This window comes from Pleuronectes platessa, chromosome 15 (assembly GCF_947347685.1).
Source record: "Pleuronectes platessa chromosome 15, fPlePla1.1, whole genome shotgun sequence".
Lineage (NCBI taxonomy): Eukaryota > Metazoa > Chordata > Actinopteri > Pleuronectiformes > Pleuronectidae > Pleuronectes > Pleuronectes platessa.
Genome location: NC_070640.1, coordinates 1,621,866 through 1,643,391, shown reverse-complemented (window position 1 = coordinate 1,643,391; position 21,526 = coordinate 1,621,866). Strand labels below are relative to the sequence as shown.

General features: G+C 45.1%; 3 protein-coding genes across 3 annotated transcripts; 2 read left to right on the top strand and 1 right to left on the bottom strand.

Moving 5' to 3' along the window:
* The first annotated feature begins 71 nt into the window (after positions 1-71).
* cnot8 (CCR4-NOT transcription complex, subunit 8) lies at positions 72-3,625 on the top strand. Its single transcript, XM_053441354.1, has 7 exons — positions 72-183; positions 1,477-1,688; positions 1,833-2,026; positions 2,329-2,490; positions 2,941-3,085; positions 3,206-3,316; positions 3,421-3,625. The coding sequence occupies exons 2-7, from the start codon at positions 1,572-1,574 to the stop codon at positions 3,547-3,549; spliced, it is 858 nt and encodes a 285-aa protein (XP_053297329.1). The 5' UTR covers positions 72-183; positions 1,477-1,571; the 3' UTR covers positions 3,550-3,625.
* Positions 3,626-5,174: 1,549 nt separating this feature from the next.
* gemin5 (gem (nuclear organelle) associated protein 5) lies at positions 5,175-17,711 on the bottom strand. Its single transcript, XM_053442396.1, has 28 exons — positions 17,464-17,711; positions 16,220-16,374; positions 15,624-15,805; positions 15,005-15,174; positions 14,770-14,868; positions 14,520-14,652; positions 14,186-14,351; positions 13,875-14,087; positions 13,506-13,591; positions 12,912-12,994; positions 11,822-11,958; positions 11,627-11,700; positions 11,134-11,315; positions 10,437-10,576; positions 10,182-10,353; positions 9,905-10,087; positions 9,763-9,819; positions 9,530-9,655; positions 9,151-9,246; positions 8,826-8,963; positions 8,511-8,658; positions 8,268-8,387; positions 7,952-8,162; positions 7,510-7,776; positions 7,256-7,418; positions 6,343-6,877; positions 5,604-5,691; positions 5,175-5,371 (listed from the first exon to the last, which is right to left on the bottom strand). The coding sequence occupies exons 1-28, from the start codon at positions 17,630-17,632 to the stop codon at positions 5,207-5,209; spliced, it is 4,458 nt and encodes a 1,485-aa protein (XP_053298371.1). The 5' UTR covers positions 17,633-17,711; the 3' UTR covers positions 5,175-5,206.
* A 197-nt stretch (positions 17,712-17,908) lies between these two features.
* On the top strand, positions 17,909-21,146 carry mrpl22 (mitochondrial ribosomal protein L22). The gene is made up of 7 exons (XM_053441474.1): positions 17,909-17,986; positions 18,081-18,123; positions 19,042-19,180; positions 19,393-19,458; positions 20,162-20,239; positions 20,412-20,481; positions 20,843-21,146. Exons 1-7 carry the CDS (start codon positions 17,962-17,964, stop codon positions 21,049-21,051), a joined length of 630 nt encoding a protein of 209 aa, XP_053297449.1. The 5' UTR covers positions 17,909-17,961; the 3' UTR covers positions 21,052-21,146.
* Positions 21,147-21,526: the final 380 nt, after the last annotated feature.

Below are 21,526 nucleotides of genomic sequence, written 5' to 3'. Positions count from 1 at the left end.
TAATTAAAGCCATATTTCACGTCGCTACTCATCCACGACTGTAGGTGGGAGTAGAGCGCGTTTCCCGTCCAATCGAGCGAGCGCCAGTAGACACAAAGAAGAAGCGGGAGCACGCGAAGAAGACGAAGAAGAAGACGGCGGCGGTTAGCAGTTAGCAGTTAGCTTCGTCGAGGAAAGTCTCTGGTAAACTGGTGTTTTTATACTTTGATATTTCCCACAGTTAAACTCCGGAGCCTCTGCTGCTCAGCGAAGTCAGAACCCGGAGCTGGTTCATCTAGTTCCGCTCCGGTGCTGGTCGCTTCCCGGTGAACGTGGAGGAATAGCATCCCCGCGACCAATGCTAGCACCGTTAGCTTTAGCTGCAGCCTTGCTAGCTGCTGCAAACTACATTCACAACAAAGATCTTTGTATTCAGTCAAACTGTTGAACTTGTTGAACGTCCGCAGCTTTCACGCAGATTTAACGTTTAAAGAAGCGCGCGTTAAATCCTGCGTCACTGTGTCACCTGGTAGCAGCTAAGCTAAGCTAGCTAGCTCGATGTTAGGACCAGGCAGAGGAGGTTCGCTCATCACGATGTCATGGTAACACGGTGCACACGGGGAGAGGATTGTTCACAGGTTCGATGCTGAACTCAGAACACAACAACAAGCTGCAGCCTCAGTTTGGTTCACAAGTCATAGCAGACCCAGGATCTGCTGCAGAGCTGCTGCGCGTCAGTGTGTTGAACTGGAGCTGGAAGTGGAGTTCAGTCATGTTACTGGTTTCACACCAGTCTGAGTCTGAGTGAAGCTGAGAGACAACTTCCTTCTGCTGTGAAACACGCCAGAGTCTCAGCTTCTCTCTCCTCTGTGTTTTAGAACGAGGACAAGATGCTGAACCTCCTCTGTTAAACATCAGGAGTTTGTTGATTGTAAAAACTAATAAAGGTGTCAGAACAAAGTCAATATTAAGAAACATTAAGAAATGTAACTGGTCTTCTATGCTGATGTTTCTTAAATCGTGTATTCCGGCTGAAGTTTATTTCCTTTTAAAGACACAAAGCAGGATTGAAATATGTTTTAAACCTTTTTTAAAGCTTTGTTTAGTTGCCCAGTTTAAACACGTGTCAGTGGGAGAAACAACACCAGTGACAGCTCAGAGTGTTTAAATGACAAACTGGTTCCTTTTCAGACTTGTTCTGTTTAAAAGACGAGAAACTTGAGCTGGAAATGTTTATCTGATTTAATCTGAAAGACATGGAAAACATACGACTAACTGATAAATATGATTCTGTTATAATCAGGAGTCAAATCCTTCAGAGTGTAAACCTACGATTTAATTTAATGTAAATATTCAATAACTCTTTGTTTTCAATTGACCTTTTCTACAGTAGCTTTGTTTCTGCTGCTGTCACTGCTCCTGGATTCTCTCTCCTATCGTTCTGATGATGTAGTTAAAGTGAGATTTCTCTAAAGGCGTCTGTCCTTCCTCTTTCAGCGTTGTCTCGCTCCATCACTCCGTCCTCCACGTTGTCCCCCGTCTCGAGCGCTGCAGGGTCGTTGGGGATTCAGTTCTCTTCCCGACCTGCCAACATGCCGGCCGCACTTACAGATTCCAGCCAGATAATCTGTGAAGTCTGGGCAAGCAATGTGGAGGATGAGATGAGGAAGATCCGGCAGATTATTCAAAGCTACAATTTCATCGCCATGGTAAGACTCAATCCCGGGTTAAAAAGGAATAATCACATCTTAAATAGAAGGAACAAACATTAAGTTGTAATAGATGAGGAAGTTAAAGCTGCTCATATCCCTCTGGTGTGTGTTTCATTGACTGATTTCTTTATCGTTCACCAGGACACAGAGTTTCCCGGAGTAGTGGTCCGGCCGATCGGTGAGTTCCGCAGCACGGTGGATTACCAGTACCAGCTGCTGAGGTGCAACGTGGACCTGCTGAAGATCATCCAGCTCGGGCTCACGTTCATGAACGAGGATGGAGACTACCCGCTCGGCACGACGACGTGGCAGTTCAACTTCAAGTTCAACCTCACGTACGTCAACTCCTCCCGCTGGTCTTTCCTCCAAACTGAACAAGTCATTTCCATCTTCTACCAAACGGCGAGAAGTGTCTGAGCTGTGTCACCTCACATGATGATAGTTGAAAAGTCAGAAGGGTTTAAATTCATACACAAGTTAATATTGAATTAATTAGAATTTAGATTTCAGAATCACAGGTATCTGAACTGAAAAGCCAATAAGTCAGGAAGTTAGTTGGGACTTTGTTGGCTGAAGGTTTGATCCTTGTTTAAAAGCCTCGTCAGCTGATGGTTGCTCTGTGATCTCCTCCTCACAGAGAAGACATGTACTCGCAGGATTCCATAGACCTGCTCCAGAACTCCGGCCTCCAGTTTAAAAAACACGAAGAAGAAGGAATCGAGACGCTCTACTTCGCCGAGCTCCTCATGACGTCTGGTCTGGTGCTGTGTGAAAACACCAAGTGGCTTTCCTTCCACAGGTCGGTGGTTTTCATTCATCCTTTCTCAGCACGAAATTGAAATGGAACCAATACACCAGCTTCTTTTTCCCTCTAAACACAAACAAAGCAGTTTTATCTTCTGTCTTCCACAGGTTCCTGTAGAGACACTTCAGTCTGTATTTGTGTTGAATGTTGACAAAGAAAACCAAATAAATAGAAGAGATGTTCTGAGGAGGAATAAAAGCACAAGAACCTCCCAGTTCAGGATGTGATTATTTTGAGGAAGTAAAGAAACAAACCTTTTTAATTAAATTGAAGAATGAACCTCTTCAGATAAACTGATGGTTTCTCAGCAGCTTCATCTATCGAGTCCTTTAACTCTTCCTTCTTCTTTGAGCCGTGTTTCCTCGTTAGTTTAAACCCAGGAGCACCAGTGTTTGATCCAGCCGCTCTGACCTAAACCCTCCTGCTCTGCTCCGTGTCTTCCAGCGGCTACGACTTCGGCTACCTGGTGAAGCTGCTGACAGACGCACGGCTCCCGGAGGAGGAACACGACTTCTTCCAGATCCTCAACCTGTTCTTCCCGGCAATCTACGACGTCAAGTACCTGATGAAGAGCTGCAAGAACCTAAAGGTCCAAACACCTGCATTCAAACTGAAACGTGTATCTCAGCTGTTCTTGTGCGTAGGATGACACCACACATGGATCATATCAGGTGTTGAGACGTGTGTGTGTCTGTGTGTGTCTGTGCAGGGGGGGCTGCAGGAGGTGGCGGACCAGCTGGAACTGAAGAGGATCGGGCGGCAGCATCAGGCTGGATCAGACTCTCTGCTCACTGGCATGGCCTTCTTCCGGATGAAAGAGGTGAGGATCACACACACACACACACACACATACAGACACACACACGTTGAACCAGGTGTGAACGACTCCTGAGTCAAACTCTTCTCTTCGCCCCCCCCCCTCAGCTTTTCTTTGAAGACAACATCGACGATGCAAAGTATTGTGGGAGATTGTACGGCCTGGGCTCCGGCTCCACCCAACCGCAGAACGGCCTCTCCAGCTCGGGTCAGGAGGAAACGAACAACAAGCACTGACCGAGCGCTCCGACCTCTCAAGTGGCTTCGCACTTGTTTTAAAACCCGACCAGCAGATCCCCCCCCCCCCCCCCACCCCCCCACCCCCACCCCAGTGATCTCCCTCAGCACTCGACCCCTGAACAAGACAAACTCCTCCACGTTTGCTCTGGAGCGACCGGACGACGGACTCAGCAGCTGCAGTGGATCCTTCCCCGGCTCCCCTGTTCTACTGAGTACACGGCCATGTATCCACCTTTTAAACATCCTTTTCATTTACAGCATTAGTGACGTCCTCCTTTACAGCATGGGACCATCTTTTATATCACACTGTGATTTCAGACTGTATAGAAACAGACCATTTAGACCAAGCTTCAGAATCCTCGGTTCCAACTTTCCTCTCGTCAGCGGGACTCGTCTCTTGTTGCAGGGATTTCTTTTTTTTTTTTTTTTTAAATGAAAAGCTGGAAGGGCCTGTAAATTAAAATGTATAATTTTGATGAGAATAAAAATGTTTTAGCTCTTTTCCACTTTCAGAAAGTTTTAACAGTGTATAACTGAGCTTGGTTATGCATGTGTTTTTCAATGGGCAAACTACTGTTGTTCTGTAAACTCACCCACCGAACCCAGCTGTCCACCGTCAGGTTTACAGATGTTGTGGTTACTGTTGTTTTTACATTCTACATTGTTTTAAACAGTTGTATATTAAATTGTTTTGTATTTTGAATGTACATTTTTAAGTATTTGTGTTTTTAAACCACAAAGACGAAACGGCTCAACCAACGTTTGTGGAAAAGGTTTAGTTTCCAAAGTTTCTCCTCAACCGGAAACTTTCCCTCGAACCTCGGAACAGAAACTTCAAAACTGTTGCTAGTGCGGAAACAATTAGTTCATTATTTGACAGAAAATTTGTTTAATGTTTATAATCGATAAATACTTCTCCAAACGAGGCCAAACTTTATCTTTACAAGTTTCATCAATCTTGGTATTAAAATGATCATTTAAAAAAATCTTCATTAACTCTGGGAAAATGGGTATTATAACCAAAAGTTTAACTTAAGCTTCAACTTATTCTTTAGTTGATCTTATAACACTGTCAAATCTTCAGATTCCCAAAACACAAACCCACTTGAGAAGCAAAACTACAGTGAAAGAATATTTGCACTGTAGTACTGTACTAACACTGAACAGACTTAAAGACATTTGGTGGCACTTGTAAGTTAAGGTCTTTTTTTTTTTTAAGTACTGAAAATCAAATACTTGTTTATAAACGTGAGGATTTAAAGACGGACTTGGAGAAAAGCTGACGGGGACAAACTACACTTTTGTCCAATAAGTGTTTATGATCTAAGCTGACACCAAACTTTCTAATTCTAAATAAGGCTGATTTTTTAGATAGTTAATAATCCAAGGTAACGAGTTCTGTTTCAGTTGCGATAAGGTTGCAACTTGGTTTAATATTTAATATAAATCCTACGTTTCATTGTGGCTCCAGGGAGTTGCTGTAAATATTCATATTTGCCGTCAGGCTCAAACGTCTTCTACAGCTGTGGTTCCCTGCTGCACATCTGGATGTGGAATCAAACCGACTCTAGATGCTGCATCGTGTGATTAAAGGTTTTTTTATTCAAAAAACAACTGTACAGTGAAAGTGCTCCTGTCGGTCGGGGCATCGAACTCAGGCGAGGAAGCGGCGTGACGCTTTCAGGGCGGACGGACCCGAGCCGAACTTCCGGAGCAGAACCTCGGCGTCTCCTCTCAGGGACTCGGAGACCAGCGGGGAAGATTTGCTTAAGTGCAGCAGAACCAGGCAACACTCCAGAACGTCTGGATGAGGGAATGTCTTCGAGAGAACACACAGGTGAGAGTCAGTCACAGGGAGATACACGTCACTGTAACCAGTAAAGTGAAAACCTAGGATCGTGTGGACAGAGCGTTGATCCCTCACATATCTGTGGCGCCCCCTACAGGGCACCATTATAAACTGTTGTCTTTCCCGGAATGAAATAAAAATCATATTTCCATTTGTTTCCATCAGTGATAACATGAAGTCAGTGTTGTGTGTCAGCTTTTACCTTGAGGGTGTCCGGCAGATCACACAACTCCTTCTGAAGCTCGGACATCTTGACGGAGAGAGAGAGGAGCGTCTCCTGGTCGCCCGACCTGAGGGAGACAACCATCACAGGGCCAGAGGTCAGCAAACTGGGACTCTGTTACAAACCAAACCGTCATTGAAATAAAACTTTTACATTATTGAGAAATAAGTCAAATGGACCGAGTTGAACTACAGAATAAACTTTAACTGTCAAAGAACAGAAAATGGTTGATGTGGAAAGTTTATGCTGATGCTGACGGAGGTGGCAGGTGAACTACTTGATTTTCTTGTGTAGGTTTTAATTACAGGTTGTGTGTAAAATCTCAGTCTACAACGTAACTGCAGCTTCAGATAAATGTAGTGAAGGAAAAACTACAATATTCATAACTGAAATGTAGTAGAGCAGAATAACATTGAATCCAAAGTTGGAACAAACATTAAGTTGTACTAGATGCAGAAGGTAAAGCTGCTCATATCACTCTGGTGTCTTTCAGTTGTTAGTGGCTCAAGCTCTACAGGTTCAGGTTCTTTAGTCTCTGGCCTGTTGACCATTGTATTAAAAGTTGTGTCCCCACTTCTCTTCCTTTGAGGAAAAAGTTGAGCTGTGCTTTTTCTAAATTATAGTTTACAGAGTGAAATCTTCCACTTTGAATTCCTCTGAAAGTCTACAACTAAACATCATGAAATACAAACAGAAGATTCCATCATCGGTAACAGACCCTTCCGCAGCATCAGCAGATCCGTGTCCGTCTGATGTGTCTGTGGTGGAGGACGTCTGTGTGTCGGCCTGTTTGTCTCCAGGCTCGGGCGCCCCCCCCTGGGCTCCGCTGTGCTGCTGCACCATGGCAGCCAGCTGCTCCTGGATCTGTCTCACCGACCTCTGAGTGGCCTGACAGGCAGCGTGAGACTCGGACAGAAGGAGTGAAGCATCAAGTCCCAGGTCGTCCAGACTTCTGGTCGGTGAGAGGGCGCTCTTTCCTGACTCGGATGATTCTCTGTCCTCCACCTTGTCCTCCACCTTGTCCTCCACCTTGTCCTCCACCTTGTCCTCCACCTTGTCCCTGGCACATAAGTCAGTCTCTGGGAGGGAGAGTCTCCTGTGGACCTTCTGGTTGTGAGCCGAGCTGCTCCACCAGCGCTCGTACAGACGGTGGTAGTGGACGAAGGCCTGAAGACTGTTGGCAGCAGCTTTTCCTTCTTCAGCTGAGACGTGAAGAGTTTTCAGACGTTTCCTGGAACAAACGGTGACGTCTTCTGATGGAGAGAGAAACATGGTTACAGCTCCAAAAAGAGAAATGACACATCATATTCTACTTTTACTATTTATTAAATGTCCCTCACACTGAAGTATCCAAGAGGTTCGACTAAAAGAGGATGATCTCATTTTAAAGCCTTAGAAATTCACCTAAAAACAGAAACTGGAACCACAGTGAGTTCGTTCATTCTCCTGGACTTGATCAAATTGATTGCGAAAGTGGATTTGATTAATTTAATAGAACCAAAAGTAAAAAAAAAAAATCAATAAATGTAATAATTTGATCCGTTTCTGATTTATACACAAAACAAAGTGTATTTAAAGTTTCAAACTGAGCAGATTCCTGTGGAACTGATTCACTAAGGACAGAGACGTACTGTCGGGGAACAGGCGCCTGAGGACTTCAGCAGAGACACAGAAGTGTCTCGTGTCTCTCAGCCAAGCCACCGCCTGCCACAGTCCTTTTATCAGCTCCTCATCATCGTCCACCAACCAGCTCAGGACAGAGTGAGTCAGATGGATGGATGAATACTGCAGAACCTGAGGAAGAGGAGGGAGGAAGAAGAAGTCAGATGCTGGAAACGATGTGACTGTGGTATAGAATCAGGGAAGAGGGTGGAGGACTCTGGACCTGTCTGATAGAGACGCTGGCGCTCGGGGTTGGACTCTCCAGGGACTTGAGCTCCTGCAGAAGAGCTGCAGCGCTGCGACGTCCTTCTGACGCCTCTGAGACCTCGTACAGCTTCTCCCACACGTCTCTCACTCGGTCCTGGAGGGTGGTGAGGTCTTTGTCTGGGGAGGACCACGCGTGACAGGCGCTCCAGGCCTGAGGTATAACTTTGGCGTCCTCCAGCATCACAGTCAGAAGCTCAGTGGTGCTGAGATGCAGCTGGTGGACCTGCAGAGAACAGAATTCACAACTCAATTCAGGAAGTTGAGGAACCTGCCGATGACTTAATCGTTAAAATGATCAAACGTCAGAATCTCTTTTAAATGACATTTTAAATAATTGAAATTCAGAGGATTTAGATTTTCAAAAGAGTAAATTCACAATTTGTGTTGTTGTCACTGACCAACAGACTCTCGTGTGAGCCGAGGACGTCCTGGGCTCCGACCCAGTTCTGAGCACTCGCCAGGTCCTTAGCGCACCTCAGGGCCAGAGACTTAGCCAGAGCGTCCTCCCCGGAGATCCTCGCCAAGATGGACGCCGTCTTCAGCGAGGAGACGTCGTTCTTCCTGGAGAGGACTTTGGCTGCGTCGAAACTGGCTCCAGCAGCCAAGTAACTGGGAGGAGATGAGGCCGAGCAGAAAAGGGTTGAATCATTTTTTATAAAAGACATAAGTTACAGATGAGAAGATCTGAGAGAGACAAGTCTTTCCAGTTCTCACCATTTAGCAGCGGAGGACAGATGTCCGTCCTTCTCCAGCACAGCGGCCCAGCCGGTGTACAGCTCCTTCAGGACGGGGTCGTCTGCCGGCAGCCGGGCTTTCACCAGAGCTATGGCCTCTCTGATAAAACACACAAACAAACACACACACAATGAGAAACACTACAGAATCGTAACAGACAATATTCAAGTACAAGGAACCAGGTGAGTCTCGGCCTGTTGAGAAGAGAAGGAGGAGGTGAACCTGTAGACTTTGTGAGATCGCAGCAGGTCGATGGCCTCGTACACTTTGTTGATTGACAGCAGGTGAGACGCTGCCTTCAGGTACTGCTCCTGCAAACACAGCTGCTGGACGTAGGCCTCCACCGCCCGGCGCCACGCCTCGAACCCGGCTGCACAGGAAACACAGCGTTTAGGTGGTTTGAGCTTAAAAGATCAAAATGTGTGAATCTTGTTCTGATGTTAAACTGATGTAGCCTTTGATTAAATATAAAAAGATATGTAAATTATCGATCTGCAACAGTTTGAATTGTATGTGTATCAGTATTAGAGTTGTCACCCATGGGAGCGATGGACAGCAGGTGGTCGTTCAGCTCCCCTCTCTCCATGGCGAGCTGCAGCGCCCCCTGCAGGTCGCCGCTCCACAGTCGCAGGTACACCACAGAGTCAAAGTGACCCGCCTCCACGTGACCCTTCTCTGAGGAGCGACACACAACACACAACCACACACAACACCGTGAACAACTTCCCAGACATGAACGTGTCTACATGAGCAGGTTAACTCCATCGTGTAGTCTCAGGATTTAATTGAATGTGTTCACTAACCTCATTAAACTAAAGAAAACGGCTGTTCTGTTAATCTGATATTAAGAAAACACACAAACCTTCAGACTGGAACATGCGGTAAAGAGCCGGTCTGTCAGAGAAGAGGCCGAAATGGATGTGCTCCCCCTCTCCTGGGACACAGCCAGCAGGGGGCGCTAGAGAACATACACACCACATTAGTTCCCTAATAACCTAAAGCTTAAACAACCCATGAAGAAAGGAGAGGTTCCATGTGACCTTTGCTTATAGAGGGCATGTAAATTAATTAATTTAATACCATTCATACACTTTGCTCCTGGTTGATCTCTTGGTTCCTGAGTGAAATGACTTTAAAAACAAATCTCATCTAAACTGAAGCCAGATCAGTGTTCTGAGCCGTCTCCCTCTCTAGTATCACCAGTGTGTGAACCAGTAACCAGTTTAGAAAGCGAGTCTCACCATGGTTGTGGTGGACAGAGGCCAGAGTGATGCAGTCCTGCATCAGGTCCTCTTTAGGCCGGTGGTCCATGGATGTGCTGATAGGAAGCATGGAGCGAGGCTTCTTCTTCTTCAGCAGGTTCGTGTCTGGAAACACACAAACACATGTAGACTCACATAGGAACACAAGTACACACACTATTTCAGAAACACATCCAGTGAAGCTGTGTAGTAAGATGTGAAACCCTCTGTACCAGGTTTATCTTTGGTCTTCGGCACCGCAGACGATTTTCTTTGCATCTCAGAAGCAGCTGGAAACAAAAGGTCAGAGTTATTTTGTCACTTTCCAACAATCTCACTGGTTTTCAGACGTGTGTGTCTCTCGTCCTCCGTCACCTGGTGGAGGGACACTGCTGCTGGTGGAGCTGACTTCGTCCTCTTCACCCGACTGCTCCGGCCCCGTCACGCTCTTCTCTCCATCGGGGACCGGGCCCCCGTTCATCTCTCCGGGCCCTGGTGTCTTCTTCCTCTTCTGATTGGGGTTGGACTTCTTTTCCTTGAGCTTCGTCATCTTTTTCCCTGAGGAGGAGAAACACGTGAACGTTACAGTCGGGATCGAGATCGACCGACACAACTCCCCGAAGTCAAACCTCCAGACTCAACGCATGTTCACCTTTCGGTGGCTTTGTAAACTCCTGTTTGGAAACTCTCCACTCCTGAGCGGTGAAGTCCTTCCCTCCGGTCCAGATCACATCTGGGTCGACGGGCGACCAGTCCACGCTGAGCAGGTAACCATTGTGACCCCGGTAGTTAGAGAGCGCCTCCTCCATCAGCACATCCCACACCTGAACAGCCCAAAAAAAACAACCTTAAACTCATCCAGACCAATATGACCGTTTTATACCCATGATGCTCGGCGGGTGCTGACCTGGGCTGTTCCGTCATAGGAGGCGGTGACCAGCCGCGCCTCGTGGTGCGGACTCCAGGACATGTCGGTGATTTTATCGGTGTGACCACACAGCCTGCGATACGGCTCCGTCACCACCACCGGGCTCTCTGGAGGATTCTCTGCAAAGACACCAAACAAGAATACAGATGCTTAATTAAGTGGAGATTGTTAATTTCAATATAGCATATACAGTAGATATCAAATTAGGGTATGAGGCAAATTAGCGACATTAGGCATAACGGGGCATAACCTTAATTTATTAAATTTTCCAGTCTCTTGTATGTAGATTATTATATTGATTCTGCTTTTGATTGAAATTGTATAACAACATATATTTTCTGTACAATCATTGCTGTTCAATCATAACAGTATTTCAAATACAGCCTAATACCTCAAAATAACTTTGCTGCACAGTCCCAAGGGGCTAGTATGTATTTTCCACTCCGACCACTAGATGGCGGCAGAGTACTTCCAATACCTTCCTTGGTATGTGTAGTATTTACACCATCAGGCACAATCGTCACTAAGTCTGTCAGGTTGTTCTGGTTCACAGGTCTGTACAACTCCAAATAACTTCATCAACACAATGTGTGGTTTCGTGGATTTGGAAACAGACAGTTCAGTTAGAGAGACAGTTTCACTCGTTTCACTATTTCCCTGGGAGGTCTCTTCCTACCGATGATGGAGCGGAGGTCGTGCACGTAGACGATGGCGTTGCTGGAGCCTGAGGCCAGGAGGCAGTGCAGCTCGGGGGGGGAGCTGTGGTCGTGATGCCACTGCAGCGTGTTGATGATCTTGTGATGCTGCTGGATGCTGCACACCAGCTTCAGACTGGGAGCCTGGTACACGTCGATACACCTGCAGCAGAGAGAATCACACAGGACTTCAGCTCCAGTGAACAGTTTCCAGTAGAAGAAGGAAACACAGAAGCAGAGATGAAGTTTAACAGACTGGATTTAATGAGCTGATGAGTTTTCTCCCTGATTAAGTTCACGGATCTTTGAAATTCAAACAAATGACTGAACAAAAGTATTTATCTTTTTCGAAGACACACTCAGTGAAACTTTAAGCTCACACACAATCTAATCCATTTGTCTGTAGCCTAAAGACTCAGATCTGTCAGTGGACAGCTGGTCCCCCCCCCCCGTCCCCCCCGACCGCTCACTCACCCGTCCTCATTGCCGATGGCGAGCACTTTCCCATCTGGCTTCCAGCTGAGGTCGGTGTGTGGAGACAGTTTGTGCTGTTGGGACAGAGATCAACTTTACAACTTCACACAAACATTAACATTCAGCAGCAGACGTCAGAGAACTTCTAGAGTTTGTTCTTCATCTCATCAGTGACAGTGCCCCCCCCCCCCCCACCTTGATGTTATTGGTGTTTCTGATCAGCTGATCTATGTCGGACGCTTCCCCGCTCAGCTTCAGCGGGTCGTGCTGCAGGATGACGCCTTCACCGGCGCAGCTGTAGAGGCTGAAGGTCGACTTCCCTCTGTCTGCACCTGAACGTCACACAAACACAAAGCGTTATAGATCATTTCAGGACAATGCATCATCAGCGGGGCGATGATCACATACTGGAGATTCTGAATCAAGACGAGTATCTCAAAGTAAAATCAAATTGTCGATACTGGTAACATTCTGGTTTGATGCCTCATCCACACGTCTCTGGATTTCTAGAAAACTAGGAAAACTGTCTCTGTTAATTTAATCCCTGATAACTTCAACCTGGAAATATTGATATTAAACATTTAAAATCCTGCAGGATGTTATGCATGTTTGTAGCCCACTGAGTAACTAAAGGTCCTCGAGTTTGCAGCTTTGTCTACTTTTCTTTCTTTCTGCTCATTTCATTAAAAACCAGAAGTTCTTAAGTGTCTGGTGTTCACCCTCAGTTTGCTCAGGATCTAAACACAAGAACAAAAAAGGACGAGTCGACAGTCTTCACACATCCAGAGACGGAGGAAGCAGCTGCTCCTAATTTCCTCTGTACACCTTTTCCAAGTCGTTTCAACGTCCTCAACCAATGGGAGGCGAGCACCGGGCTGAACCGGCGCCAGCGCTGTCGGTAAACAAATTAGCGTTTCCCCTTGTTCGTTTAGGAGCCATCGGCAGATTGCTGGCACGGCAACACTCGACGTTTACAGCTTCCGAGCGTGTGACTGATGCGCTAATCAAGATGTCATCTGCCGACAGCTGGTGAGATCAGCTCTCCGTGTCTCCGCTCCCCCCCGAGTGGCTGAAGTGTTTGTGTGTGGGGGGGGTGAGGACTGAGTGTTTTCTCCGATGATTCAATTACAGAGTTGATTACAAAAGGGCGTGCTGAGATGTTTGGAATGTGTTTTTTTTTCCCGCTGACTCGCTGCTTTTTCGGCATCGCACCGCCGGTGTTTTTGCTGGGTCAGGGCGTTCGGAGCAAACAGCAGCAGTTGCTGAGAGTTCATTAGGAACTTACCAAATGACATTGGGGGAACTGGGGGTCCCCAAGCCAATGTGTACACGGTTTTTCGGTGATAGGAGCTGGATATCTGCGGAGGCCTGGGAGGAGATGAAGCAGAACAAACGACCAATCAGGAGCGAGGACGTGGACGGCTGACGACGGGTCGACCTCCAGGGATCAGGAGAAGGATCAGTGAGACCCCAACAGCTTCACTCTGTGACTTTCACTGAGAGTTTCCAGACTTAAAGTCCAACTGGAAACTCGACACTCATCTCTTTCTGAAGTTGAAAGTCATGAGGAAGTTATTTTCACTGTTAATGTCAAATCAGCAGTAAAATCAATTGAATGTTAAACTTTTAATGACTACATGAAATATGTCTTAATCATTGTCCAGCACTATATACATTTTCTTTTTTAACCTTGAACCTGAAGTCTACATTTGAACCAGTTTGAGGTGGAACCAAACTGGTGAATCTCACTGGGAGCTGGGACATTTTCGACTAGTCAGCAAATTACTAATTAGTTTTTCATACTGCTGAAAAAAGACTCAGTGTTGGACTTGGGGATAAAAACCTCCAGGACTGATTTGATTGAATTATTGAATCTTACTTGTTTGTGTAGACTTCGTAGATTCCCACTTTACCATCATCGGTTCCAAAAGACAAGGATCCTTCTTTCTTCGGGTGCCACGCCAGCTGCAGTGGAAGAACAGTTCCTCAGTGCATCTTATTAAACTGCTTGAAACTGATAATAAAACGTTTTATCAGCAGCTCAGAGGAAGAATTTATTAAAAAGCTGAGATTTAAAACACAGAGAAATGTCCCGGTTTTCTTTTTCTTGCTGTTTTTAAGGTTTCAGAAAACCTCCAGACACAATATAGCTCAGTTCTAGATAAACAGTGGATCATAAACTATAGATCAGGACGGATTGTTTCTGCAAATATCTTTTCTATGTGTTTTCTCTCTGCGTTAAACTCACCGCTGTGACCTTGGACTTGATGCCATGCCAGAAGGACCTGGTGTCGTACTGGTTCTGTGTCGTCAGCGTGTTCCACACCCGGATCATGTGGTCACCGACACCCAGCGCCAGACACCCTGTACCCACAGGGGAGAAGGTGAGGGTGTAGACGAACCCCCCCAGGGTGGGGAGGGTCCAGCAGCAGTCCAGAGAGTCCAGGTCCCAGCATTTAATCTGGAATATAAAGAATTTCAGCTCCAATAGTCTCTCTCGATAATATATGAATAATAAATAGAGAATTTAAGAGAAAATGTCCAAAGGCTGTGACTCACGTTTCTGTCCATGGACGTGCTGACGAGCAGCTGTCTGTTGTCCTGCATGAGAACCGAACTCATGTTGAAAACGATCCTGCTGTGGTTCTGGCCCTCGGACGACGTCCCCAGCAGAGTCCACCTCAGCTTCCCCGTCTTGGTCAGGTCCCACAGCACCAGCTCACCACTGAGGACACAAAGTCGTTTATCTACAGCACCTGAAGATCGATAACACCAGGTCTCTGTCAGGGGTTTATGTTCATTGGTCTTTTGCATGGAGCCTGTTAGCTCCTCTTGAATCAACACAAATGCAACCTGAGCTCTGCTGGTGTCACGTTTCATCTGAGGTACGCACCTGAAGCAGCTGGACACCAGTTGAGTGGCTCGTCCCTTCGGCCAGTGGACGTTCAGCCACAGTCTCTCTTTGACACTGGGGTCGACGGCTGAGCCTCTTTTCTTCAGATATGGCATCTTCAGGGTCATCACAGCTGCCAGAGGAGGAAGAGGAGAGGATTAAAAGAGAACATCAAGTTCCATCTTTCTTAAGAGGACATGAGCAGAGTGCTTGTGGCTCTCTGTGAGTTTGAGGAGATCTTGACTTTCACCTTTGTTCTTCACTGTGCTCCAGATCTTCACCGTCTGGTCCTTGCTCCCAGAAGCCAGATAGCAGCCTTTCTCCAGCCCCGCAGAATCGCCATTAGCTGCTGTTGGATAAAAAAAAAAGTCAATTTATTATATAAACCACCTGTATTTTCTCCCATCGACTCATTTGGGCAAAAATACCACACACAGGAGTAAAAACACCTAAACCAACTTGGGCCTGGTGCTGTAACAACTGACCCTGTCCCGCTCCAGAACCTTCACTGTCCTCAGGTCTGCTGTAGAGGGCGTCCTCACCAGGAAGTGGACACCAGGCCAACGAGTGGATCTCATCGTCGTGTCCCCGCAGACGCTGCATCACGAGGCCTTTCTTACTCACATCAATCAGGACGATCATTCCGTCCTTATACCTTGAACAGAAGAAAGCAGCGTTTTTAAAAACCACTGATATTTATCGGTTTCTCTCATTTTGCTGATAAAAGGTTGAATTTGAATCTGTTGCTGCGGTCGTGAAAGCAGAAGAGATGAAGCGAAGAGTCAAAGTGTAGAAACTGGATTTCTGCATTAAAGAGCAAGAGCCATTTATCAGTTGGCCGATAGAAATCAGCTGATATGGTCCTTTCTAACTGACCCAGAAGCAGATTTGAATACTGCAAGTATCTTAATCTTTTTAGAGCTGAATACACATCGTCTCTGTTTAGCTACTTCCTGTCTTTTTGCCTTAAAACTATATTTATAGGACCCAACACTTGTGAATCCTTATTCCTGTTAAACGGTCATCTATGTTGTTTCTATTCAGATCTGAGTTTCTGGGCTTTGTTTAGAATGAAACCGTTCTAAGTCTGAAGTGTCGTCTTACCCGACAGCCACGGTGTTCCAGGCGTGAGGGGAGCAGGTGATGCAGAAGATGGTCCTGGGCTCAGGGAAGAGGCTGAAAGTGTCTCCGGTGTGGAACCAGTAACAGACCATCACGCCCTTCTCGTCCCCGGACACCACCAGGTTCTTGTCCAGCGGGGACCAGTGCAGCGCTGTGATAGGACTCTGTGTGTGGAGACAAAACACTGCTGAGTGCACTGGGTTGATTCTGTACGTCTCAATAATGTTTTAGCCTGGATTCAATGGAAGGTGTTCAGCTTTACAGGGAACTAGTTAAAAGGAAATGTGCTATTTTAATTCATTTCTGGGATTTTCATAATTTTCATAATTTTTTCTGGCCTAAACACACATTATCTGGGGCTTAAATATTGTTATCAGTATTTACTTTACTTTAAGCAAAAGAGGACATCATGAGGCAGGAAGGAAGGAAGAGGAAATGTCCAGATTGGGTCATTGGTCCAACATCTCCATGAAGCCACAGACAAGTGGAACCAAAGTGTGTGTCTGATCAGAGTGTTTAGCAGACTGCTGCCTGCAGGGGGCAGCAGCCTGTTCCTCTGGCGGGGAGTGGACACCCACCTGATGAGCTTCATGTTCCTTCAGAAGACTCTTGGTGCTGGAGTCCCAGTACCGGATCTTTCCGTCATGGGAGGAGCTGACGCAGAGGTGGTTCTGTCCTGGGTGCTGACAGAAGGAGAAGCCCGACACCAGGTCCCTGTGGCCGACCAGCTCACCTGAGGAAACAACAGAGGTTTAGATATCAGTGTCCTCATCACATTGTGAAGAAGAAAAGCTCCCGGACCACCTGAACCTGAGGGAAAGACTCTGACGTCCCTGCAGAATCGTGACGCTAGATTTTAATTTTCACAAGGCAAAAAAAACAATACCTCCAGATTGGTTCCATTTCCAATTTAGCTCTAAAAACCCTCCACTGATATTTGACTGAGAGGATTATTGCTCAGCATGTTTAACATCTATTAAATAATCCCAGACCATTTAAATTGGGTTATTTGGATCTGATCTTAAGATAAAATACTTCCACCCTCCACTCTACCGGAACCTGTATTATATACTGTAGTGTTACATTGTGTAGTATTGTGTTATATTGTAGTATTATTGTGTAGACTCAGCCTCCACTCTACAGGACGCTGAATTGTTTTGTATAATGTTATACTGTGTAGTATTATGTAGTATAGTGTTGTAAGGTGTAGTATTATTGTACATCACTCACCATCCACTCTTCAGGAACCTGAGGTGTATACTGGAGTGCTGTAATATGTAGTATTGTGTAGTATTATTGTGTTCTCACCCTCCACTCTACAGGAAGCTGTATCGTATACTGTAGTGTTGTAATATGTAGTATTATTGGGTACTCACCCTCCACTCTACATGAAGCTGTATAGTGTAGTATGCAGTATTGTGCATTATTATTGTGTATACACCCTCCACTCTACAGGAAGCTGCATTATGTAGTATAGTGTAGTAGTATTGTGTACTCACCCTCCACTCTTCATGAAGCTGTATTATGTAGTATAGTATTGTGTACTCACCTACCACTCTACATGAAGCTGTATAATGTAGTATAGTGTTGTGTTGTGTACTCACCTACCACTCTACATGAAGCTGTATAATGTAGTATAGTGTAGTATTGTGTAGTATTATGGTGTACTCACCCTCCACTCTACAGGAAGCTGAATTATGTAGTATTGTGGAGTAATATTGTGTAGTACTTTTTCTACATCACTCACCCTCCACTCTACAGGAAGCTGTATTATAAAGTATTGTGGAGTAATATTGTGTAGTATTTTTTCTACGTCACTCACCCTCCAGTGTACAGGAAGCTGCGGACACATCGATCAGGTAAACGATGTTCTTTGCTCCTACTCCCATTAACCCATCGCTGTTCACGTCACTGCTGCGCGAGCAGTACCAGTTGGGTGAGGCCGGAAGTGCGCGCTGGTACATGGCGCCGCCGGCACGTGCAACTTCCATCAAATTCTTTCTCGGTTAAATCCTGGAAGAGCCGAACCGAACTTCTCACATGGTAGAAGATGCAGCATCGACTGCCGGACGGTAGACGCGGTGTCGTAAATGTTGCACGGTGCTACGGAAGCTTCGTTGGGTCAAACCAGACCGAGTTTGCCTTTTTATAACTGTGTGTAACTGATATTTTATTGAATAACTGTTACAGATAACCTCATTGATTAATATAATACGTCACACAAGAAGTGAAAACGTAATATAACGAAACACCTTTCGCGGTTAAGCCTTTAAACAGTACTGACGTAAAGCGAACGCGATAGTGTCGTAAAGATTCCAACATGGCGACTGCAATGACAGGACGCGGTGAGGGAAACGGAGCTAAACTCTCCACTAAAGCACTTTAATACAGTGATCCCGTCTGTTTATGGTGTTTTAACGTGTCCTCGTGTTTCCCCAGGTTTCTGTTTTGCTCGGAGATTATCCGGAGTGTTCCACTCGAGGTAAGAACACGAGACACGAGAGCATCTTCTCTGCAGCTCAGGGACCAGAAGGACAAATCACCCACAGCTCCTTGTTTATACCAGTTCAGATGTTAGACACGAGCTTTAGCAATCACTGTGCGACTTTCTGACACGTGGACAAAGTGCACGCGTTTAAATTACACGTTAGCTCGAATGCTAGGAAGCTATCGACTGTTTGTAGTCATTCACATGAACCACGCTGAAGTTAGTGTCTGATTAGACAGTGACGGGGGAAGTGAGGTTCGTATTCGACCTGTTCTCGACTGTACTGGATTATTCAAGAAGAACAGGAACTCTTTAAAACACAGACTTATATCTGTATATTGATATCAGTTATGATTTAATAATTTGACTCAACAATCATAGCATAACACATAACAAGGATAGAAACAAATCACATCACTTATTAAAACACAACATGTCAGCTGCTTTGAAATACACTAAAATAGACACAAATTCTATGCAATACAACTTTATTATTCATGAAGACAATTTTGTTAAGGGAAAGCAAGAGAAGAAAGAACTAAGATACAGATGCACACTGGGTAACACCCACAACAATAATAACACAACAAAAGAGTTTTTCAGTTGCATTGAGCTAAAAGTGCAGTTTCTGTAAAAATACTGAATTTAAATAATGTCATGAGCACGATATACAGTCATATATCTCAATAAAATCCTACTTGATAAACTATTTTTATGGTATACACAGGTATACGTATAAATATAGTACACTTATAGTAACTTTTTATAGAACATCACTAGTAGAGATTGGTTGTGTTTGATTGTATCTGTTCTTTAGATTTAGATATAGGCTGTTGCTCAGTAATTCTATGGCTTGTTGGTGTAAGGTGCAGTTACAACCTTTGTTTGATTCATCCCTCTGTGTCGTTACAGCCTTCAGGCTCTGGGGGGCAGCAGTCCTCAGCAGCTCTCATGTCTCCACACCAGCGCTGCACTGGAATCCAAACACTGGGAGAAGAGGAACCTGAAGCTTTATGCCCCTCAGCTGCCGGAGGAGCCTCGACGACCTGCAGTGAGTCCTTCTTCTCTCTGATCATTTAACCTGCACAGAGAGAGAGGATGGAGGAAACTGGTGGTTCAGATTTTAACTGGACTGCAAACCACAATGTTAAAGATGTATATGTTATAAACTATATGAACTGAAAGATCCTTGTGTGTGTTGCAGTGTCAAAGTTTTTGTTTTTACTCAAACATTTGACCACTTAGCTTTTTTCTTCTCGGCAGGAGATCCACCACAGTCGGAGGCAGATCAAGTACAGCAAAGACAAGATGTGGTACCTGGCGAAAATGGTTAGAAAACGTTAAAATCCCTATTGTCATAGAACATCTTAATCAGTAATACTTTTATGAACGTTTCCTTTATGTAAACGTTTCTTTTAAAAATGTCTTATTGCGCTAGAGTTCATAATGTACCCTTTATATCACGTTCTGCACACGTAAGCAAAGACAAATTGACAAAAGTAGACAATTATTTTCTATTCTGTTCAAATCTTGAACATTCAGACATTCTGAAGAAAGCTGCAGTGTTGATCAAACTATCTATAATATTCGTTTGCTTGTGTTGGTTATTTAAACAGATCAAAATGTCATTTGAGAGAAAATCCAGTCATGGGTACAAATGATATGAATATCCAGGACTCCAGGAATATGACGTTATCTATTTAATTAGCTTGGAAACAAATCCAGCTTATGTTTGTCCTGATTCACTGGTAATTTGTGTATTTTAATACTGTGGCACTAATCATTTTATATTTGACATTATCAAGAGACTTTGCTACCATTATTGTACAAACCCCTACAAGCCATTACTGTGTGTATAGATTCAATCTCATCTGTTGTATTGAGTTTAGTCTTCCTGTTTTGTTTACGTGCCCCCTGTGGTTGGCCTTGACAAATATCCAGCTCCTCAGGCACCCCCCCCCCGGCTGTCCAAACAGCTGTGCAACAAGGGTTCATCTGGTTGTGTCATCTCACGGTTTGCTCCCTTTCACAGATTCAAGGGATGAGCATCGATGAGGCCATCTCCCAGCTGGAGTTCAACGACAAGAAGGGAGCGAGGATCATGAAAGAGGTTCGGAGCTGCATGTGAATCACTCATAACTTTCAGGAACATTAAATTCAACTTTGTAGTTTTTCTTTTATGAACTGATTTATTGAGGTTTTGTTTTTATCTCATCCTCCATCTCCTCTTTGCACCGTGTATGAATAAATGAATGTAACAGCTCTTTGTTTGTTTGCCTCAGATCCTTCTCGAGGCGCAGGAGATGGCTGTCAATCATCACAACGTAGAGTACAGATCCAACCTGTATGTAGGTGAGTGTCTGAAGCAGTGATTCACAAAAAACAACCTAATCTCATATTTGTCACCACACGCTGTCAGTCTAAGAGTCAGAAGATTATAAATATACATTTATCTTTTTAAAGCAGTCGATTTCTCCTGGGTTCGGATCCTGTGCAGAGTCATTTAAGCAAAGTGGCAGCTGTAATTATAGATAAGCCCAGTGTCTCCACCATCTTTATTATTTCTGACCCGTTTTCTTTCTGAGGCGCCTCTATGAATTAAATCCCTAACATTGTCCCTTATCTGCAGCTTTCTGTTTATCTTGTTCATGTTCTTCATTAAACACCGTCCCCTCCTGTCCCCTCCTGTCCCCTCCTGTCCCTCGTCCTGCAGCTGAGTCCTTCTCCAGCAAAGGCAGGTACCTGAAGCGGATCCGGTATCACGGCCGCGGCATGTTCGGCATCATGGACAAAGTTTACTGCCACTACTTCGTCAAGCTGGTGGAGGGGTCGCCGCCAAAGACAGAGGAGAAGACGAGCTTTGACCAGGCTAAAGAGTACGTCCAGAGCCTCAAGAACAGAACCATCATCCACAGTCTGTAGATCATGTGACAGGTCACGTGGACCCTGACTGTTTATCTGTGTGTGTGTGTGTGTGTGTGAGAAAGAGACATTTGTAAATAAAATGTATAATGAGACCCTCCAGCGTTTTTGTGTATTTGTCAGCAGGATAACGCAAAATCTGCCAAACAGATTTCCACACAACTTGGTGGAAGGATGGGACATGGTTCAAAGAACTCAATAAAAAGGTTTTGTGAGGACATAGGACATTTTTCGTTTTTTCTCGGGAATAAATTCTTGATTTTTGTGTGTGTATGCAGCTTGGTGCAGCTTGATTGAATGTAAGGGACGTTTGAACCAACAGGAAGTCATAATTTTTTTAGTGACTCACATTCCAGGTTGCTGTTGTAACCATGGATTATAAAATGTATTGGATTATTTAATCCCACATTTGAATTAAAGGGGGCTGTTGGGCCTGAGTGGAGGTAAGGGAATCTCCTAGTTTCTTTTACTAATT